General features: G+C 39.9%; 2 protein-coding genes across 4 annotated transcripts in view; both read right to left on the bottom strand.

Annotated features, from left to right (window-relative positions):
* The window catches only part of LOC136843436 (neuronal calcium sensor 2), a 988,260-nt gene that overhangs the window by 590,016 nt on the left and 380,531 nt on the right, over positions 1–17,713 (bottom strand). The window lies entirely within an intron of this gene.
* Positions 16,398–16,814, bottom strand: LOC136843531 (probable splicing factor, arginine/serine-rich 7). The gene has a single exon (XM_067112065.1). It carries the CDS (start codon positions 16,812–16,814, stop codon positions 16,398–16,400), a length of 417 nt encoding a protein of 138 aa, XP_066968166.1.

Here is a 17,713-nt window from a genome sequence, read left to right on the forward strand (position 1 = left end):
GTCAGAATGCTCAGCTCACCCGAGTGATGAGACTTAATAAATGCCATTGCATCTCTGTTGACCTCAAGAGTGAATTGTGTACCTGGCAGTTAGTCGACTGGTGAACCAAATGAAATGCTCTAAGGCCACCACTCTGAACATGATAGATGGTAAAAAAGTCTGTTTATATATATAACATATATATATATATATATATATATATATATATATATATATGTGTATATATATACATATGAGTATATATGTATATATATATATATATATATATATATATATATATATAATATTTACATATACATATATATACACACATACACACACACACACACACACACACACACATATATATATATATATATATATATATATATATATATATATATATATATATATATATATATATATATATACGTGTGTCTGCATAAGAAAAAGAGAGAGCAGTATCACCTGAAAATATACGTTCCTTTCATATTTCTGTACAGCTAAAAGATTCCAACTTGACACATATCAAACGACTGAATTCAATACCTAACACATCATCAGATTACCTAGCAGGAGAGCAAACACGATGGATTCACTTTTGAATATACCAAAGGACACAAGCTCCTTCCACGACTACGACCGTCTGATAAATAATTAGCTTTAAAAGCACTTCTTGTGCATTTATACCCGCGTCTCCAAGTCATTAGGACAGCGGGGGGCGCAGCAATGGGCGAAGTGGTTGGAAGACTCAAGGAAAGTAAACTAGAGGTCGAAGAAAACAAAAAAATTTTTTTTTTTTACTCTTCGAAAAAAGAAAAACAATGCCCGGTGTCTTTGTACGAACTTTTGCGACACTGAATAAATGATATAAGGGAACTTTCGGGATAGTGAATACACGGTTTAGTTAACTTTTGGGATAGTGAATAAACGATTTAGTTAAGGCAACCTTTGGAATCGTAAATAAAAAATTTAGTAAACTTTAGGGAGAGTGAATAAGAGATTCAGTCAACTTTCGGGATAGTGAATAAATGATTTGAGGCAACTTTTGGGATAGTGAATAAATGATTTGAGGCGACTTCTGGGATAGTGAATAAACGATCTGGTTAACTTTTGGGATAGTGAATAAACGATCTGGTTAACTTTTGGGATAGTGAATAAATGATTTAGGGGAAGTTTTGGAATAAAAAAAAAAAAAAATTTAGTAAACTTTAGGGATAGTGAAGAAGAGATTTAGTCAACTTTCGGGACAGTAAATAAACAATTTCATAAACTTAAAGGATAGTGAATAGAAGTTAAGTAAACTCTTGGGATAGTGAATTAACGATTTATTCAACGACTCATAAAGAAAACTATGATGCTAGAACGTGGAACTTTTGACCATACACTGATTACTCTGAGGTAGTGCAGGCCATAAAGTAAAGAAATAATCATATAAATAAAAAAGGGGAGGGGTGCACTAAGAATAACAACTACCCTCTTCCAAAGTTACTGTTATATCAGTCAGGGAAAACAGAAGAGGGGGGAAAAATCCCCTTAGCTGAGTAACCGAGGGTTCCGAGATCCTCACGGGGCAAATACTAAATATATTGAAATGCTATATATAATTTCACAAAAATTGTTTCTAAACACACTCATACACACACACACAGAGAGAGAGAGAGAGAGAGAGAGAGAGAGAGAGAGAGAGAGAGAGAGAGATTCGACAGTTGTTTCAAATAGCAATACTCTCCTTCCATCCCTCACTCCATCTAAATATAACGCTATCTATCTCTCTCTCTCTCTCTCTCTCTCTCTCTCTCTCTCTCTCTCTCTCTCTCTCTCTCTCTCTCATAACGCAGATCCGTTTATTGCTCCTTTCTGCTACAGGCCGATGAATACCGACGCCGCCGAGGGTATATCACTAACAACTAACGATCGTTCCCGGAGTAAAACTGAGGCTGACAGCAGACGGTAGCAATAACACGCGGAGTCAGTGTTTCAATCTACCAGATAAAAAGTAAAGCCGAAAGTCTCATCCGCTATTACTTGCAGCTTCGCGTTCCCAACCGATTCCTTCCGAGCAGGATCCGGCACTATTATACGTCAGCAAAACCGTCTGCCAGGGGAGGATAGGCGGAGATAGAGAAGAAATATGCAAACGCGGAGCGCGTTTTAATAATGCATTTTGTCACACGCCCACCGAATTGAACCGCCTCTCGCATCCGGTTCGGCTAACGTCATTTGGCTTCGCAGAGACTACCCAGACTGTGCCTCGATAATCATTCATGCTTTTTTTTCTTTCCCCCTCTATGTTTTCCCCCATGCCTTTATTAACAATGACTTTTTCTTTCTTTACCAGTTCATCTTCCTACACCGGAGTTATTCCAATCTCATTCTCTTCCTGACTGGGAGACTTACATTTCTGTTCTCCTTTCTATGAAAGTAGTATCAGGATGAAAAATCCCTGTCATCCTTCAGTCCATTACATTCTGACCATCCACGATCCTACCCATCCTGCCAAAATGTTTTTTCCACATCATGCATCTCAAACCTCACACAAGTCCTGCAAGCCTTGGCGTCTTTTCGCTTTGTGCTCTGCTCTTCTAAACAAAACCTATCCTTCACCTGCCATCCTTCTCTTGAATTTCAACCGTGGACGCAAGCGCAGTTAAAAGCTGTACTTAACATTTCATTATGAAGAATGCTCAACCTTCTTCCAATCACGTCTGAGTGCGAACTTGATCAATTTGTAGGAGACTAGATATTATTGCCGGATATGCAAGCACGACGCACCGAATCTTTCCTTCTATTTTCTTCCTCCTATTTTATTCTTCATTCTAAATCGAAATCCTGTTCCCCTGCAACATTTAGATGACCCTCCTGCGCGTCAACTCTCTCTCTCTCTCTCTCTCTCTCTCTCTCTCTCTCTCTCTCTCTCTCTCTCTCTCTCTCCATCTTGTGTGCAGTGCTTTCGGCTCCCTCTCTCTCTCTCTTCACGTTTATCATAACTGCGTGTTTTATTTACCTAATGTAATACTCCCCTCGGTAAACATCAAGCTTCCCCCTTCGCAGCGTGTGTATATTTAGCTCCACTTGATACCTGCATTAATGCTTTTTAAAGGACGCGGCACTCTCCACCCCATAGTTTGCTGAGATTCCTGTTCTTCCAGAATGGAAACGCAGAGTCGCTGCCACTTTTTATCAAAATTTATATCTTCATCTCAGATCAGTTTTCCTGGTTGTTTGTCATCCAAATATTGGCTCCTTGACCCTTGCAACATGACAATGCAAAAAAAGTTTTTCATTCGTTTGAGATATCTCGTTTGGACCTGCCAAATACGTGTAGTACAGCATCAGAACGTTATCCTTAATATGCATGCAAAATAAATTTTGGAATCTTTCACGAGTATAATAAAATATCGCATACCATATGTATGTAGGTTGTCGTATGGATATAAAGGTTCTTCAGTTACTGAGGCAGTACATCGGTTTAAAATTTCTCTGAGAGACCGCGGGACTGCAGAAATTGGCAAACACTACAAACATGTTTACCCAGAATATATATTTAAAAGATTGTAAAAAAAACTGCTGAATGAGGAGACAATATAAATATCTTCAGGTTTGTTGAATTCTCTTTATTTATTGCTCTCTCTCTCTCTCTCTCTCTCTCTCTCTCTCTCTCTCTCTCTCTCTCTCTCTCTCGGAAAGTTTAGCTACCTGCCAAGAAACTGCTCGGCGTAATTGTGTCAAGTTGAGCAAAAAAGTTTAAGATTGACGTACATGAAATTTATGTTTACGGAAGGTCATGGGGCATTTGCCAAAATTCATATATGTTACTCTGATGATAATTAGGTCTAGATCTAGAATAAAACAGCCATTCTAGTGTGTGTGTGTGTGTGTGTGTGTGTGTGTGTGTGTGTGTGTGTGTGTGTGTGTGTGTGTGAAATTCGTGAGGACCATAACCCAGACACATTTTTCGGTAATGGCCAGTGGAGAATCTTTTCAACAATCAAAATTGGGTTCCAGCTTACACGTTAAAGCAGAGGTCCCAAGAAGCTTCGTCTCCGGGTCAAAAGTAGGTATATTAAAGTAAACACCATAAGTAACAGAGAGAGAGAGAGAGAGAGAGAGAGAGAGAGAGAGAGAGAGAGAGAGAGAGAGAGAGAGAGAGGGTCATTGGCCAACCCATTAGATGTACGACCATGGGGACAATCATAGTAAATGTCTCCTTGTATGGTTTCATGATGTCACATTCGCTTTAAGTCACTGACTGACGTCTGACGAAGTAATGTTAATATATTACGCTTTTCACGTAAGTATGGGAATGAACATTATTTGTCGTTCATTAATTAAATTCACAAATGACGCTTTCATTACTACGCGTGCACGTCCATAACGAAACAACGTGAAAAATAAAACTTTATTTATAGAATGTTACGTTTGGCTGCGACATTGCCCATAAGGCTACGTGAAACTTTACACCTTTAGAGTCTTATGAAATTTCACATAATTTATCTGCAACAAATTGACGAAGGTAGATTCGGCCGGTAAATATATATACTGCTCGCAACACTTGTGAACAAAGATATTCTCAAGCGGGTGGATTAGCTTGTCTATGAATAAATGAAATGCAAAACGACTACCTAGGAGTTTTAGACACATCCTCCCACACAAATACCACTGTTCGCTCCATATTCGCGAATGCTCTGCGTCCCAACTTCGCGAATGCGGTTCTTCCCAACTTCGCGAATGCTGTTCTTCCCAGCGTCGCAAATGCTCTTGTCCCAACTTCGCGAATGCTGTTCTTCCCAACGTTGCGAATGCTGTTCTTCCCAACGTTGCGAATGCTGTTCTTCCCAACGTCGCGAATGATGTTCTTCCCAACGTTGCGAATGATGTTCTTCCCAACGTTGCGAATGATGTTCTTCCCAACATCGCGAATGCTGTTCTTCCCAACGTTGCGAATTCTGTTCTTCCCAACGTCGCGAATGCTGTTCTTCCCAACGTCGCGAATGCTGTTCTTCCCAACGTCGCGAATGCTCTTGTCTAACCTCGCCAATGCTCTTCATCCCAACGTCGCGAATGCTGTTCTTCTCACGTCGCGAATACTGTTCTTCCCAACGCCGCGAATGCTGTTCTTCCCAACACGTCGCGAATGCTCCTGTCCTAACCTCGCCAATGCTCTTCATCCCAACCTCACGAATGTTCGTCGACCCAAACTCACAAATGCTCTTCGTCCCAAACTCACTAATGCTCTCCAGCCCAACCGCTCAAATGCTCTTCGAGTATCCAATATGGACACCAGCAAAAATGACAAACGTTAAAGAGCTACTTTACTGGCCACAAGAGGGCATGTAAACTGCACGAACACGTTGGTAAAATTCGTGGGGACCATAACCCAGACACATTTTTCGGTAATGGCCAATGAAGAATCTCTTCAACAATCAGAAACTGGGTTCCAGCTTACACGGTAAAGCACAGGTAACAAGAAGCTTCGTCTTCGGGTCAAAAATAGGTTTATTAAAGAAAATACTACAAGTAACACACAGAGAGAGAGAGAGAGAGAGAGAGAGAGAGAGAGAGAGAGAGAGAGAGAGAGAGAGAGAGAGTATATCGGTTGTCATTAAGAGTTTTCCCGGGCAGCGCCGGCTTGGTCAGCTAGTCTCATAAAAATGAACTGTACGGACGAATTCGTCTGTAACTTCTATTTGCCACCAAAATCACTAAATGAATCAAGCTGGTTTTATGTCGAAGAAAAAAACCCAGACCGCAACATACCCACTGAAAATAAAGGAGAACGTAGCTCATGAGAAAGTAATTACAAGAGACCTCGGGACTGTATGAGTGTGTAAGCGTTTGTGTGTGTGTGTGTGTGTGTGTGTGTGTGTGTATGTGTGTGTGTGTGTGCGCGTGTGTTTGTTGGACATCCTGCACTGCAGACGGTGATAGACACGAAATGCACGCGATCTAGCCACGCATGCGCTGCTTTTCAACCTGCCTGCCATAAACGTCAAAGCACGAAAGGAATACATTCCACGTATCCCGGCCTCAAATGATGATCTACTCCTTTCATTTTGATAGCCTAATTTACATACAATTTTATCCATGTATTTATTAAACTGTTATGTCATTTCTTTTGCTTTTTTTCATAACTTCTCTCTACTTTATGTATTTCCTATTACCTTCTCTGACTTCTTTCAAGTGAACACGATATTCTTTGGAAGCTTGAATTCCAAAACAATGGCCCCTGTGGGCTTGCTCCATATCAACAGGGTTCATCTTCTGAACAATAATAATAATAATAATAATAATAATAATAATAATAATAATAATAATAATAATAATAATAATAATAATAATAATTCATCAAGTAAGATTTTGCTATGTTCTTGCTATTCTACTTTTTTTTACGTATATTTACTGCATTCTTATCAAATTGTTTTTGCATTTACCTTATAATCATGAACATTAACAAAAGCTTTTGCTTTTGTTTATCAAAGCATAACTTTGAGAAAAATATCAAATCTTAAAAATAACTTGTATTTTTCCAAACATCCAAACCTGACGTTCATTACTACAGGATACGCTTCTAACGTACACAATTAAAAAAATGCGCCGAAGATACTTCGGCACAATCGAGTTTTCTTTACAGCCGCTGCAGCGTATAATCAAGGCCACCGTAAATACAGCTATCTTTCGGTGGTCTCGGCATAATGCTGTATGAGCCGCGGCCCATGAAACTTTAACCATCACCCGGTGGTGGCCTATCCTATAGCGATGCCAGAAGCCCGATTATGGCTAAATTTAACCTTAAATAAAATAAAAACTACTGAGGCTAGAGGGCTGCAATTTGGTATATTTGATGATTGGACGGTGGATGATCAACACACCAATCTGCAGCCCTCTAGCCTCAGTAGTTTTTAACATATGAGGGCGAACAGAAAAAGTGAGGACAGAAAAAAGTGCGGACAGAATAAAGCGCGGACGGACAGACAAAGCCGACTCAATAATTTTCTTTGACAGAAAACTAAAATCGAACGTTTGCATTTGTATAGGAACAAATATGCACTAAGAACATAGTAGCATGCTGTTTCTTCACAACGAAGAAACATACTTTATATGGTGAAACTTATCCTAATTTCGTAAATATTATTCCAAGTACCACTTAAATAAGTCAGATATTTGACAGTGAGATTTCCTGTACAAAGAACTTCGCGTAAAGCCCAACACTTAAAAATTAATATTTTCCATCTGAATGTGTTTTCAAACACTATGTCAGAATGGGACCCGAATTCTTAAGGCTCCCTCGACCTGAATCCAGGTCAGGATAAAACGCTGAATCTAATCATCCCTCGCTTGGGTCAGGACAATACCGCCCACCCCCACCCCTCCAACACATCCTAAATTTTCACTGGAACCGACAGATAACATTTTGAGATACACTGCAGCAAAACATAAAAGACACATGAATGTATTCTAGATATAAATATATTCGCCGAAAGGGGAGTAATTAACAGAGTATTATTATTAAGATGATGAACCCTACTCATAAGGAAACAAGCTCACATGGCCCATTACCTTGAAATTCAAGCTTCCGAGGAATATGTTGTTCATTTGAAAGAAGTAACAACAAAATAATAAATAAATAGAGAGAAATATAAGTAAATTACAATGTAAAATACAAATATTCAATTGAGGTTTTGTTCAATCGTCAACGCTTACTTCCACCAAAAATCAGAAGGATCACATTAAAGCAAAGTATATATGTGCATACACACACACACGCACAATATATATATGCAGTATGTATGTGGTTATGTATGTATACAGTATATATGTGTGTGTTATATATACACACATATATATGCATATATATACATATATATGTATATATATATATACATCACTTCTACGTTCATACTTCAACCGCTCAATATACCTAAACAGAAAGATCACCAGCAGTACGTCCGAACCCCTTACACACACACACACACACACACACACACACACACACACACACACACACACGGAACCTTTCACATCTACCTCGTGCTTTTCAATAGTTCTTTCACACTATCTATTCTGTGTTTTCAAGGTCCTCCTATTCCCCTCCTCTCTCTCAACTCTTCTTAACTGTATACTCCGTCCGCCAACCTATCGTCCGCTATTCTCCCCACATGACCAGTCCATCTCAAAACAAAACTGTCTGTCCTCTCATTATCAGCCTGTTTGTTTCTTTAGATATTCTCTATTATCTCTTTCCTCTTCTTTATCTTCACTCTCTATACTTGAGTACTCAGCACGTCTACTTTCCGTTCTTCATCTCCTTCCTGTTATATTTTCCTACAGTCACCTTTTGCTTCTGTCTATTGTTTTGTATTCAAGTTTCATCTTCAGAACAGTAATTCGTTTATATGAATTTGGAAATAAGCAATTTAGATGCCATATCAACAACATAGTCAACAAAACTGAGATGAATTCAAACAAGCCTTCTCTCAAAATATATGACAAGTGTTGTGGATTCTTTAATTTCGAAAGATATTTCATCTTCTCGTCTATTTATCTTTTCGTTAACAATTAATTTACATTACATCATCTTTAATAATATATATTACACCCAAAACACAGACGAAGAAAAAGTAATCAATAAACCAGGCAGAGAGAGAGAGAGAGAGAGAGAGAGAGAGAGAGAGAGAGAGAGAGAGAGAGAGAGAGAGAGAAGAACCAAAAATCCGATATGAAAAGTGAGAAAAGTGGCAGAGAGAGAGAGAAAGAGAGAGAAGAACCAAATATCCGATATGAAAAGTGAGAAAAGTGGCACAGATTGAGAGAGAGAGAGAGAGAGAGAGAGAGAGAGAGAGAGAGAGAGAGAGAGAGAGAGAAAGGAACCGAAAATCCGATATGAAAAGTGAGAAAATTGGCAGAGAGAGAGAGAGAGAGAGAGAGAGAGAGAGAGAGAGAGAGAGAGAGAGAGAGAGAGAGAGAGAGAGAGAGAGAGAGAGAGAGAGAGAGAGAGAGAGAGAGAGAGAGAGAGAGAGAGGAACCAAAAATCCGATATAAAGAGAGAGAGAGAGAGAGAGAGAGAGAGAGAGAGAGCAAGTGCATAATGCATGACATCAAAGGTATGGTTGGGAAATAGAGACGGAAAAGAAGGGGCGAAATGGGACAGTAATGATGTGGGTGAAGATATTTCCCCTTTTGAACAGACACATAAAACACATACATGAATAAACAAAGAAGCTGGATACACACAAACACACGCACACATGTACGCATGCTCACGCACATGAAGTTACTGCCTGGATACCATTATTATTATTATTTATTATTATTATTATTATTATTATTATTATTATTATTATTATTATTACAGCTTCAATAATTTTTCACGAAAAACAATCAAAAAAATTATTTACCATCCTAAACAAAATTCCGCAAACTGTGGAAAATTAAAAACAAGTAAAAAATGCGCCGAAGAAGAGTTTTCTGTACAGTCGCTACAGCGTATAATCAAGGCCACCGAAAATACATCTATCTTTCGGTGGTCTCGGTATAATGCTGTAAGTGCCGCGGACCATGGAACTTTAACCACGGTAACGGTGGTGGCCTGGCCTGTATTGTTGCCAGAAGCACGATCATGGGTAACTTTAACCTTAAATAAAATAAAAACAACTGAGGCTAGAGGGCTGCAATTTGGTATGTTTGATGATTGGGGGTTGGATGATCAACATCCCAGTTTGCAGCCATCTAGCCTCCTCAATAGTTTTTAAGACCTGAGGGCGGACAGAAGAAGTGCGGACAGAAAAAAGTGCGGACAGAAAAAGTGCGGACGGACAGACAAAGCCGGCACAATAGTTTCCTTTTCAGAAAACTAAAAAGGACTTGAGTAACATGAAGATAAAGAGTAACTAAACACAAACAAACAAATCAACCAAAAGATGTTTACGAAGCATACGCACACAGTAGTTGATAAAGAGAACATTTGCTGTAATGGACACATAACACACACTTACTGTAGATCCAGGGGCAGATCAGGCAAGCTCTGGAATGAGGTTATAAACACAGGCCCACAGACTTGCACGAGGGGCCGTAGGAGTTATAGACCTTGCTGGGAAGTTACAGCCGCTGTTTCTACTGATACCACCCTTTTTTTTTATTTTTTAGCCCTCCGTTTATGCAAATGAGGGCCATTTTAAGGCGCACCAAAAGCGAATTCGGGTGTGTGGGGATAGGGGAAGGGGGAAAACAGAAGAATAGGTAAGGGAGGAAAGGACAGAGCTAGAAATTATCATGGGATGTTTAAAGTTAAACTCTCTTACACCAATGACGCTTTCGACCGGGAGTGCTGGAAGTTGTGTTAGTGTGTGTGTGTGTAAAAGAGAGAGAGAGAGAGAGAGAGAGAGAGAGAGAGAGAGAGAGAGAGAGAGAGAGATTTTCCAAGTTAACAGAATTCACATTTTGTAACTCTCTTCTTCTCTCTCTCTCTCCCTTTCATGATCACAGATTTCACATTTTGTAAGTCTCTCTCTCTCTCTCTCTCTCTCTCTCTCTCTCTCTCTCTCTCTCTCTCTCTCTCCTGATATTTATAAGAAGCACGAAGCAGCAGGAACAGCAAATGGAAAACCGTCCGTATATTCTCGCTCCATAACATAAAATTCTACGTTTGTTCTCGTAAAGGGGCCAACAATCCATTAAAATGGAGATGTGGATGTACTTTAACACAACGACCAACATCTCCCAAAATTGTAACAGACCTTTTAGGGAGGGCGTAGAGAAGAGAGAAAGTATACTTGGGAAAGTTAATGGAAAAAGCAGCAATGTACGTAGACCCATGAATTCTTAAAACACACACACACACACGCATAACAGAAATGGCTTCACAACTATCTCAGTTTGAAGACGAGAAGACAGCTTAAAGCATTAGCCTTGGCTCAAGACATGCTTTTGGATGGGTCCATGACAGGAAGTCTACTACAAGTAGCAAGGAGAAATAGCTAATGGTTATGTTCACGCACTGAACATACTAGAGAGCTGAGGTTTCGGGTGCAAGTGTGTATTATGCATCCACTACCTTGAATGCACTCTTTATCAACTATTGTTTATCTCTCTCATATAATAGAATAAATATATATATATATATATATATATATATATATATATATATATATATATATATATATATAGAGAGAGAGAGAGAGAGAGAGAGAGAGAGAGAGAGAGAGAGAGAGAGAGAGAGAGAGAGAAATGCACAATAGTTTATAAAGAGTATATTTAAGGTAATGGATACATAATACACACAACACCATATATATATATATATATATATATATATATAGAGAGAGAGAGAGAGAGAGAGAGAGAGAGAGAGAGAGAGAGAGAGAGGCCTTATGCCCATGCTGGCATAAGGTCAGTTTGAGAACAACACCCACAACAGGCGTAACAGCAGCTGCGAGATAAGTCAGACAACATAAATACTCCCAATAATAAAGTGAAAAGCCATAAGAGAAGGTAGAGAAAGAGAAATACATATACGTATTAGAAAAGTGTGATAACGGGAGAGAGATACATAACGTTATCCAGAGGCAACTACTCAGAGTATACGGATTCCAGCAGCAAGGAAAGTCGAAACTCACATTAATAAGCGAGGGATTTTGATCCAGTCTCACATACCATGAGAACGTGAAACACTAATACACAAGTTCCTGCAGTTTCAGAACGATTCTTCAGTGCTTTCCACGAGTATTAAGGGGGTCCCATTTGCAGTATCTGCGAAACCAGTAGTAAGGAGAGGGAGTACCTACCATTTTTCTCAGTTCTGTATTTTCGCAGATACTGCAGGCTTCCATTTTAGGGCCGAATAACTGGCTCATTACGGTTCTTATATTTGCTGGTGACTCACCTATTTAGTAAAATACACTCTTAAGCAGATGTTGCATTTAATGAGAAGGAGAAACCAGTAAAAAATGAGCCGAAGTTTCTTCGGCACAATCGAGTTTTCTGTACAGCCGCTACAGCGTATAATCATGGCCACCGAGAACAGATCTATCTTTCGGTGGGCTCGTTATAATGCTGTATGAGCCGCAGCCCATGAAACTTTAACCACGGCCAGGTCGTGGCCTATGCTATATCGTTGCCAGAGGCACGATTATGGCTAACTTTAACCTTGAATCAAATAAAAAATACTGAGGCTAGGGGGCTGCAATTAGGTATGTTTGATGATTGAAGGGTGGATGATCAACATACCAACTTGCAGCCCTCTAGCCTCAATAGTTTTTAAGACCTGGGGGCGGACAGAAAAAATTGCGGACGGTCAGGCAAAGCCGGCACAACAGTTTTCTTTTACAGAAAACTAAAAACAAACACTAACGCGTCAGCGTATTTAAAAACACGAAACACATCAGCAGGACCTGAAATTCTGAGTAAATCCAGGGCAATAAAATAGCTACGCAACAGGGAGAAAGAAGCCTAATTTTTATCACTTTTTATTTCCAATGCGTCGGTTATACACTCCTGGATTAGAATAAAAAAAAAAAAAAAAAAACAGACCGGACAAAAAAATAAAAAATAAAAATTCCAGACTGCCAAATAAGGACCAGTGACTCACTCGCACCGATTTTGGGAATCCTTTCGGGAACCCATTCCAAAGCTGGAATACGATTAACTTCTCGCGGTATATAATTAGTATCGCGAGGGAGATAAAAATGAATACAAAGAGACGGTGTTTAACAGTAGCCATATACTTCAGTCTGACTGTTTTCTCTCTCTCTCTCTCTCTCTCTCTCTCTCTCTCTCTCTCTCTCTCTCTCTCTCTCTCTCTCATAAAACTGTATAAATATGACTGTATACTATTCCTTAGTTTAATTGCACAAAATACGCATGCTACACAAACCACATACACATAACTGCCATCAAAAATACTACTTTACAAATAAGACATATATACACTACTTTACAAATAAGATATATATACACAGACTTAAGTAGGCGACTGTGTCTTATGAAGAACTAATAGAATTGTCATTAAAAACATATTTTTCTCCTAACACATGGAAAGAGGATAATTACCATCTTCATCAAGGACCTCAAGAGGAAACGACTCAGCTGTTCCCACTAGACATGCATTGTCCTCGACTAGGAAAGAGATTTCACGCCTGCTTATCACATAATCTTCACGGCCATTGAAAAACAGTATTTATTGCCTGGTTGCTACCAATTAGACCTTACCACGAATACTGTCAAGTGCAATTCATTCCCCTCTTAATGATGACCAGTGTGACAGAGAAGTGGGGTCTTGGACGAGCTCTAGATGAGAATGCTCCCACTGCAGCCACTAATTATAAGTCATCGGTTCTGCGACTAGAACTGAATACAGAATTTAGGCCAAAGACCAAGCTCTGGGACCTATTATGAGGTCATTCACCGATGAAAGGGAAACTGAGAACAAAAAGATTTTAAAGGTGTGACAGGAGGAAAACCTCGCAGTTGCACCATGAATCAACTGTTAGGAGATGGTTGAGGATAGTCAGATGGAAGAAAGAGTATATGAACGGAGGTACAGTAAAAGGAATGAAAGAGGTTGCAGTTAGGGGCCTAACGGACGCCGGACAGACCCTGGAGTAATGCCTACAGCGCACGACGTGAGGTGCACTGACAGCACTAACCCCCCCTACGGGGTATTCCTCGGTTCTATGGCACTCCAATCCTACTTCCTACTTCAGTTTCCATCCTTTCCTGGGACCAGATTCATTGCTTCCTTTGGGCCAAACTGGCGTTGCAGCAACTATGCAATGTGATATTCCTGTGTAAAGAAGGAAGCGTATCCTTACATTTTGCCGTCCGTGAATTTCTGACTCACATCGGGATCGACTCCCGGTCTCTCAAATGAAAGGCGAGGGCGCTACCAACTGACTCACACAGGTCATAAAAGAAGTTGGAACCTAAATACTTCTATACCTGAGGTTTTTCCTGGGGCAGGCTGCTGTGTGTAATACATATAATCTACGGGTAACAAGCTCCGAGTTTAATTTTATGTAAAATCTATAATATTAAAATCCGAGTGGATCTTTCTCGTTTGTCCGCCCTGGGTGGGGGCGGGGTAGCTAGGGGATCGGGAGGGTAGGGGAGACATGACACATCCACCCTCCTCCTGAAAACTTGCTTATCCGCCCCGGGTGGGGGTGGGGTAGGTAGTGGATCGGGAGGGTAGGGGAGACGTGACGGGCAACGCCGAGTTCCAGCGCAGCGTATCGCACCCCATCAAGCTCGTACTGAATAAGAAAAAGCACATCAATGTAACACACGATATAAAATAACTGCGATGCAATTATAAAATTACTTTCAAGAAATCTACATAAACAACCAAACTGCAAAAGATATCGAATTAATATGTCATAAAACAGAAATCCTATTTCCAGGAGGAGGGTGATTTCGTTCGGCAGAGGTTCTGCGTAGCACCAATTACCCTGGAAGAGTTGTACCCTACAAGGTCTCGTCAATTAGGCATCTAATAGTTTCCTGGTATTTCCTACTTACAATTCAGCGCCTTTTTATTCTATTTTTGAGTAAAAAATATATGAGCACTTTACCGTCTCCATTTATATAATACCCACTTTCCCTACAAATGGATTTTAATGTTTCATTTGTCATCAAATCATTTGCATCATTGGATGACATCAACAAAACCATTCATTGACATATACGAGAGTACACACACAATTAAAGAAAAAACTTTACAACCAAAATATAGTGCAATAAAACATCCACGCGCCTATACGAATCTTATGAAAAAGTCTTCAAAAATAGAGGAACCGAACAGACACACACACACACACACACACACAACACACACACACACACACACACAAAATCACCTTTCCGCTTGGTGGATAAGGGCGGGAGGAGGGAGGAACATTTTGGGAGAATCTTTCCTCTCAGCTACCTTCCTTCCGACTCATATTTGGGACGTCTGGATAAATCCCCAAATATTTGAGCAGGCTTAAGTGGTTCTCTCTCTCTTCTCTCTCTCTCTCTCTCTCTCTCTCTCTCTCTCTCTCTCTCAGGCACATACGTGAACAACCCTCATAAAACCAAGACCATCAAACATTTCCAGCAAAATTAATTATCTCTCTCTCTCTCTCTCTCTCTCTCCCTCTCTCTCTCTCCATATATGATATATATATATATATATATATATATATATATATATATATATATATATATATATATATATATATATATATTTTTACTCACTATTTTGTGAGGTTGCAACCAAGGGCCGCTGAGAGGAGCAGACTCACAGACAAATAAAACCTTGAGCTAGGCCCACAGACGGATTTGTGTGTGTGTGTGTGTGTGTGTGTGTGTGTGAGAGAGAGAGAGAGAGAGAGAGAGAGAGAGAGAGAGAGAGAGAGAGAGAGAGAGAGAGAGAGAGCTGTAAAAAAAGCGAAGTGATTAAGTCGTACAGTATCTAAAGTTCGTTATGGATGGCTGAAACTGATACGAAAAACGGAAGCCTGCAAAAAAAAAAAAAAAAAAAAGACACGAGTACCTTATAAATAGGACACAAATCTTCCTCATGGACTCATTAGAATCAAAAGACTTGTCAAGAAAGCTGCTGTAAATTAACTGGGTTAAAAAAAAATGCAGGGGACACAAAAACAAGATCAGACGGAAAAACAGAAAGAAACGGAACCTTACGTAAAGATTAAGTATAGCAAAAAAAAAAAAAAAAAAAAAAAACAAGATCAGACGCAAAACGCTCACGATGCCAATGGCTAACTACTCTCTCTCTCTCTCTCTCTCTCTCTCTCTCTCTCTCTCTCTCTCTCTCTCTCACAGAAACGGAATGCAGAGGGCACTCTGATCGGGAACGTAAAGTTTTCAAGTATATAATTCTTCGAAGAAACTTGACCTTAGCCCCAAAACGGCAAAGCCTGATTCCAGACTCTATAAAGCAAATCAACCCACTGGGGCGTCACCCACCTCAAGAGAGAGCACAAACAAAAGGAATATTACAAAATAAAAAAAAAAAAAAAAAAAACTGACCGTCGCCATGGGAAACTGCAAAAACTACGTAACAGGACATGAAAGGACTTCTCTCCCTCCCGCCTTCCCCGTTCCAGTAGGCAGGATATATCTTTGGAGTGAAAGAACTCCTACTTCTCTCTGTCAGCATTACCGCCGTGCCATGCAATCAGACACAAGTTTAATCAACAGGCCTTACTCAGTCCTCCCAATATGGAGCACCACTCAGGCCTATTTTTTTTTTTTTTTTTTTTTTTTTTTTTTTGCGTTTCCTATATATCGGGTCTCTCTTCCTTTCAAGCGTCAGCTTGTTTTCCACTTTTATTTTCTTCTCTTCTCTCTGTACCCTATGTTAGCATTTATCTTCTCTCTGTTCCTCTGTTAGTACTTCTCTTCTTTCTCTGTTCCATCTGTCAGTACTCTTCTTCTCTGTTCCCTCTGTTAGTACTTCTCTTCTTCTCTCTGTTCCATCTGTCAGTACTTCTCTTTTTCTCTCTGTTCCCTCTATTAGTACTTCTCTTCTTCTCTCTGTTCCATCTGTCAGTACTTCTCTTCTTCTCTCTGTTCCCTCTGTTAGCATTTCTCTTCTTCTCTCTGTTCCATCTGTCAGTACTTCTCTTCTTCTCTCTGTTCCCTCTGTTAGCATTTCTCTTCTTCTCTCTGTTCCATCTGTCAGTACTTCTCTTCTTCTCTCTGTTCCCTCTGTTAGCATTTCTCTTCTTCTCTCTGTTCCCTCTGTTAGCATTCCTCTTCTTCTCTAGCATTTCTCTTCTTCTCTCTGTTCCCTCTGTTAGCATTTCTCTTCTTCTTTCTGTTCCCTCTGTTAGCATTCCTCTTCTTCTCTAGCATTTCTCTTCTTCTCTCTGTTCCCTCTGTTAGCATTTCTCTTCTTCTTTCTGTTCCTCTGTTAGCATTCCTCTGCATTTCTCTTCTCTCTCTGTTCCTTAGCATTTCTCTTCTTCTTTCTGTTCCTCTGTTAGCAGTCTTAATTTTGTTCCCTCTGTTAGCAGTCTTAATTTTGCCTTGGCTGTTCCATTCTAACGCTTTAACTCCTCTAACTACATTCTTCTTAGATTATAACAGTAGATTCATTTCTCCACAACCTCAGTAAATACAAACACAGCATATTAATATATGCTGACAATGACCTCTGTGACATTTACATTCCTGAATATTTGTCCTGCTTCCATCAAATTGTTCCTTCCCATCTCTAGTATTTCGTCCCCTTTTTGGGCAAAGTGTCGAAGATGCATTCTTTGAAAAATTTTTTGAATCATCTGCATCGGCAGTGATTTTATCATTGATTCTTGTTTCAGCAAAGTATTAAGTCTGTCTCTCTCACCATCCAGGACGTATGGTGAGAGAGACACGCTTGATACTTGGCTGTAACAGGAAGCTAACTATAAAGTCACCATCGATGCAGGTAATTAAAAAAACTGAAACAGGTAAAAAATGCGCCGAAGTTGCTTTGACGCTGTCGAGTTTTCTGTACAAATTATGCTGTATAAAACTATCCTACGACCGGCGGCCGGCCAGCGACTCAGTTGCTCCCCAGATGCGATCAAGTTGAAGTGCGTCGCACGCCTCCGGAAAGCGCTGCCAGACGCACGAGCCATGGCTAACCTTAGCCTTAAATAAAATAAAAACTCCTGAGACTAGAGGGTTGCAATTTGGTATGTTTGATGACTGGAGGGTGGATGTTAAACACATCAGTTTGCAACCTTCTGGC

The sequence above is a fragment of the Macrobrachium rosenbergii genome, chromosome 11 (genome assembly GCF_040412425.1).
Source record: "Macrobrachium rosenbergii isolate ZJJX-2024 chromosome 11, ASM4041242v1, whole genome shotgun sequence".
NCBI classification, from domain to species: Eukaryota; Metazoa; Arthropoda; class Malacostraca; order Decapoda; family Palaemonidae; genus Macrobrachium; species Macrobrachium rosenbergii.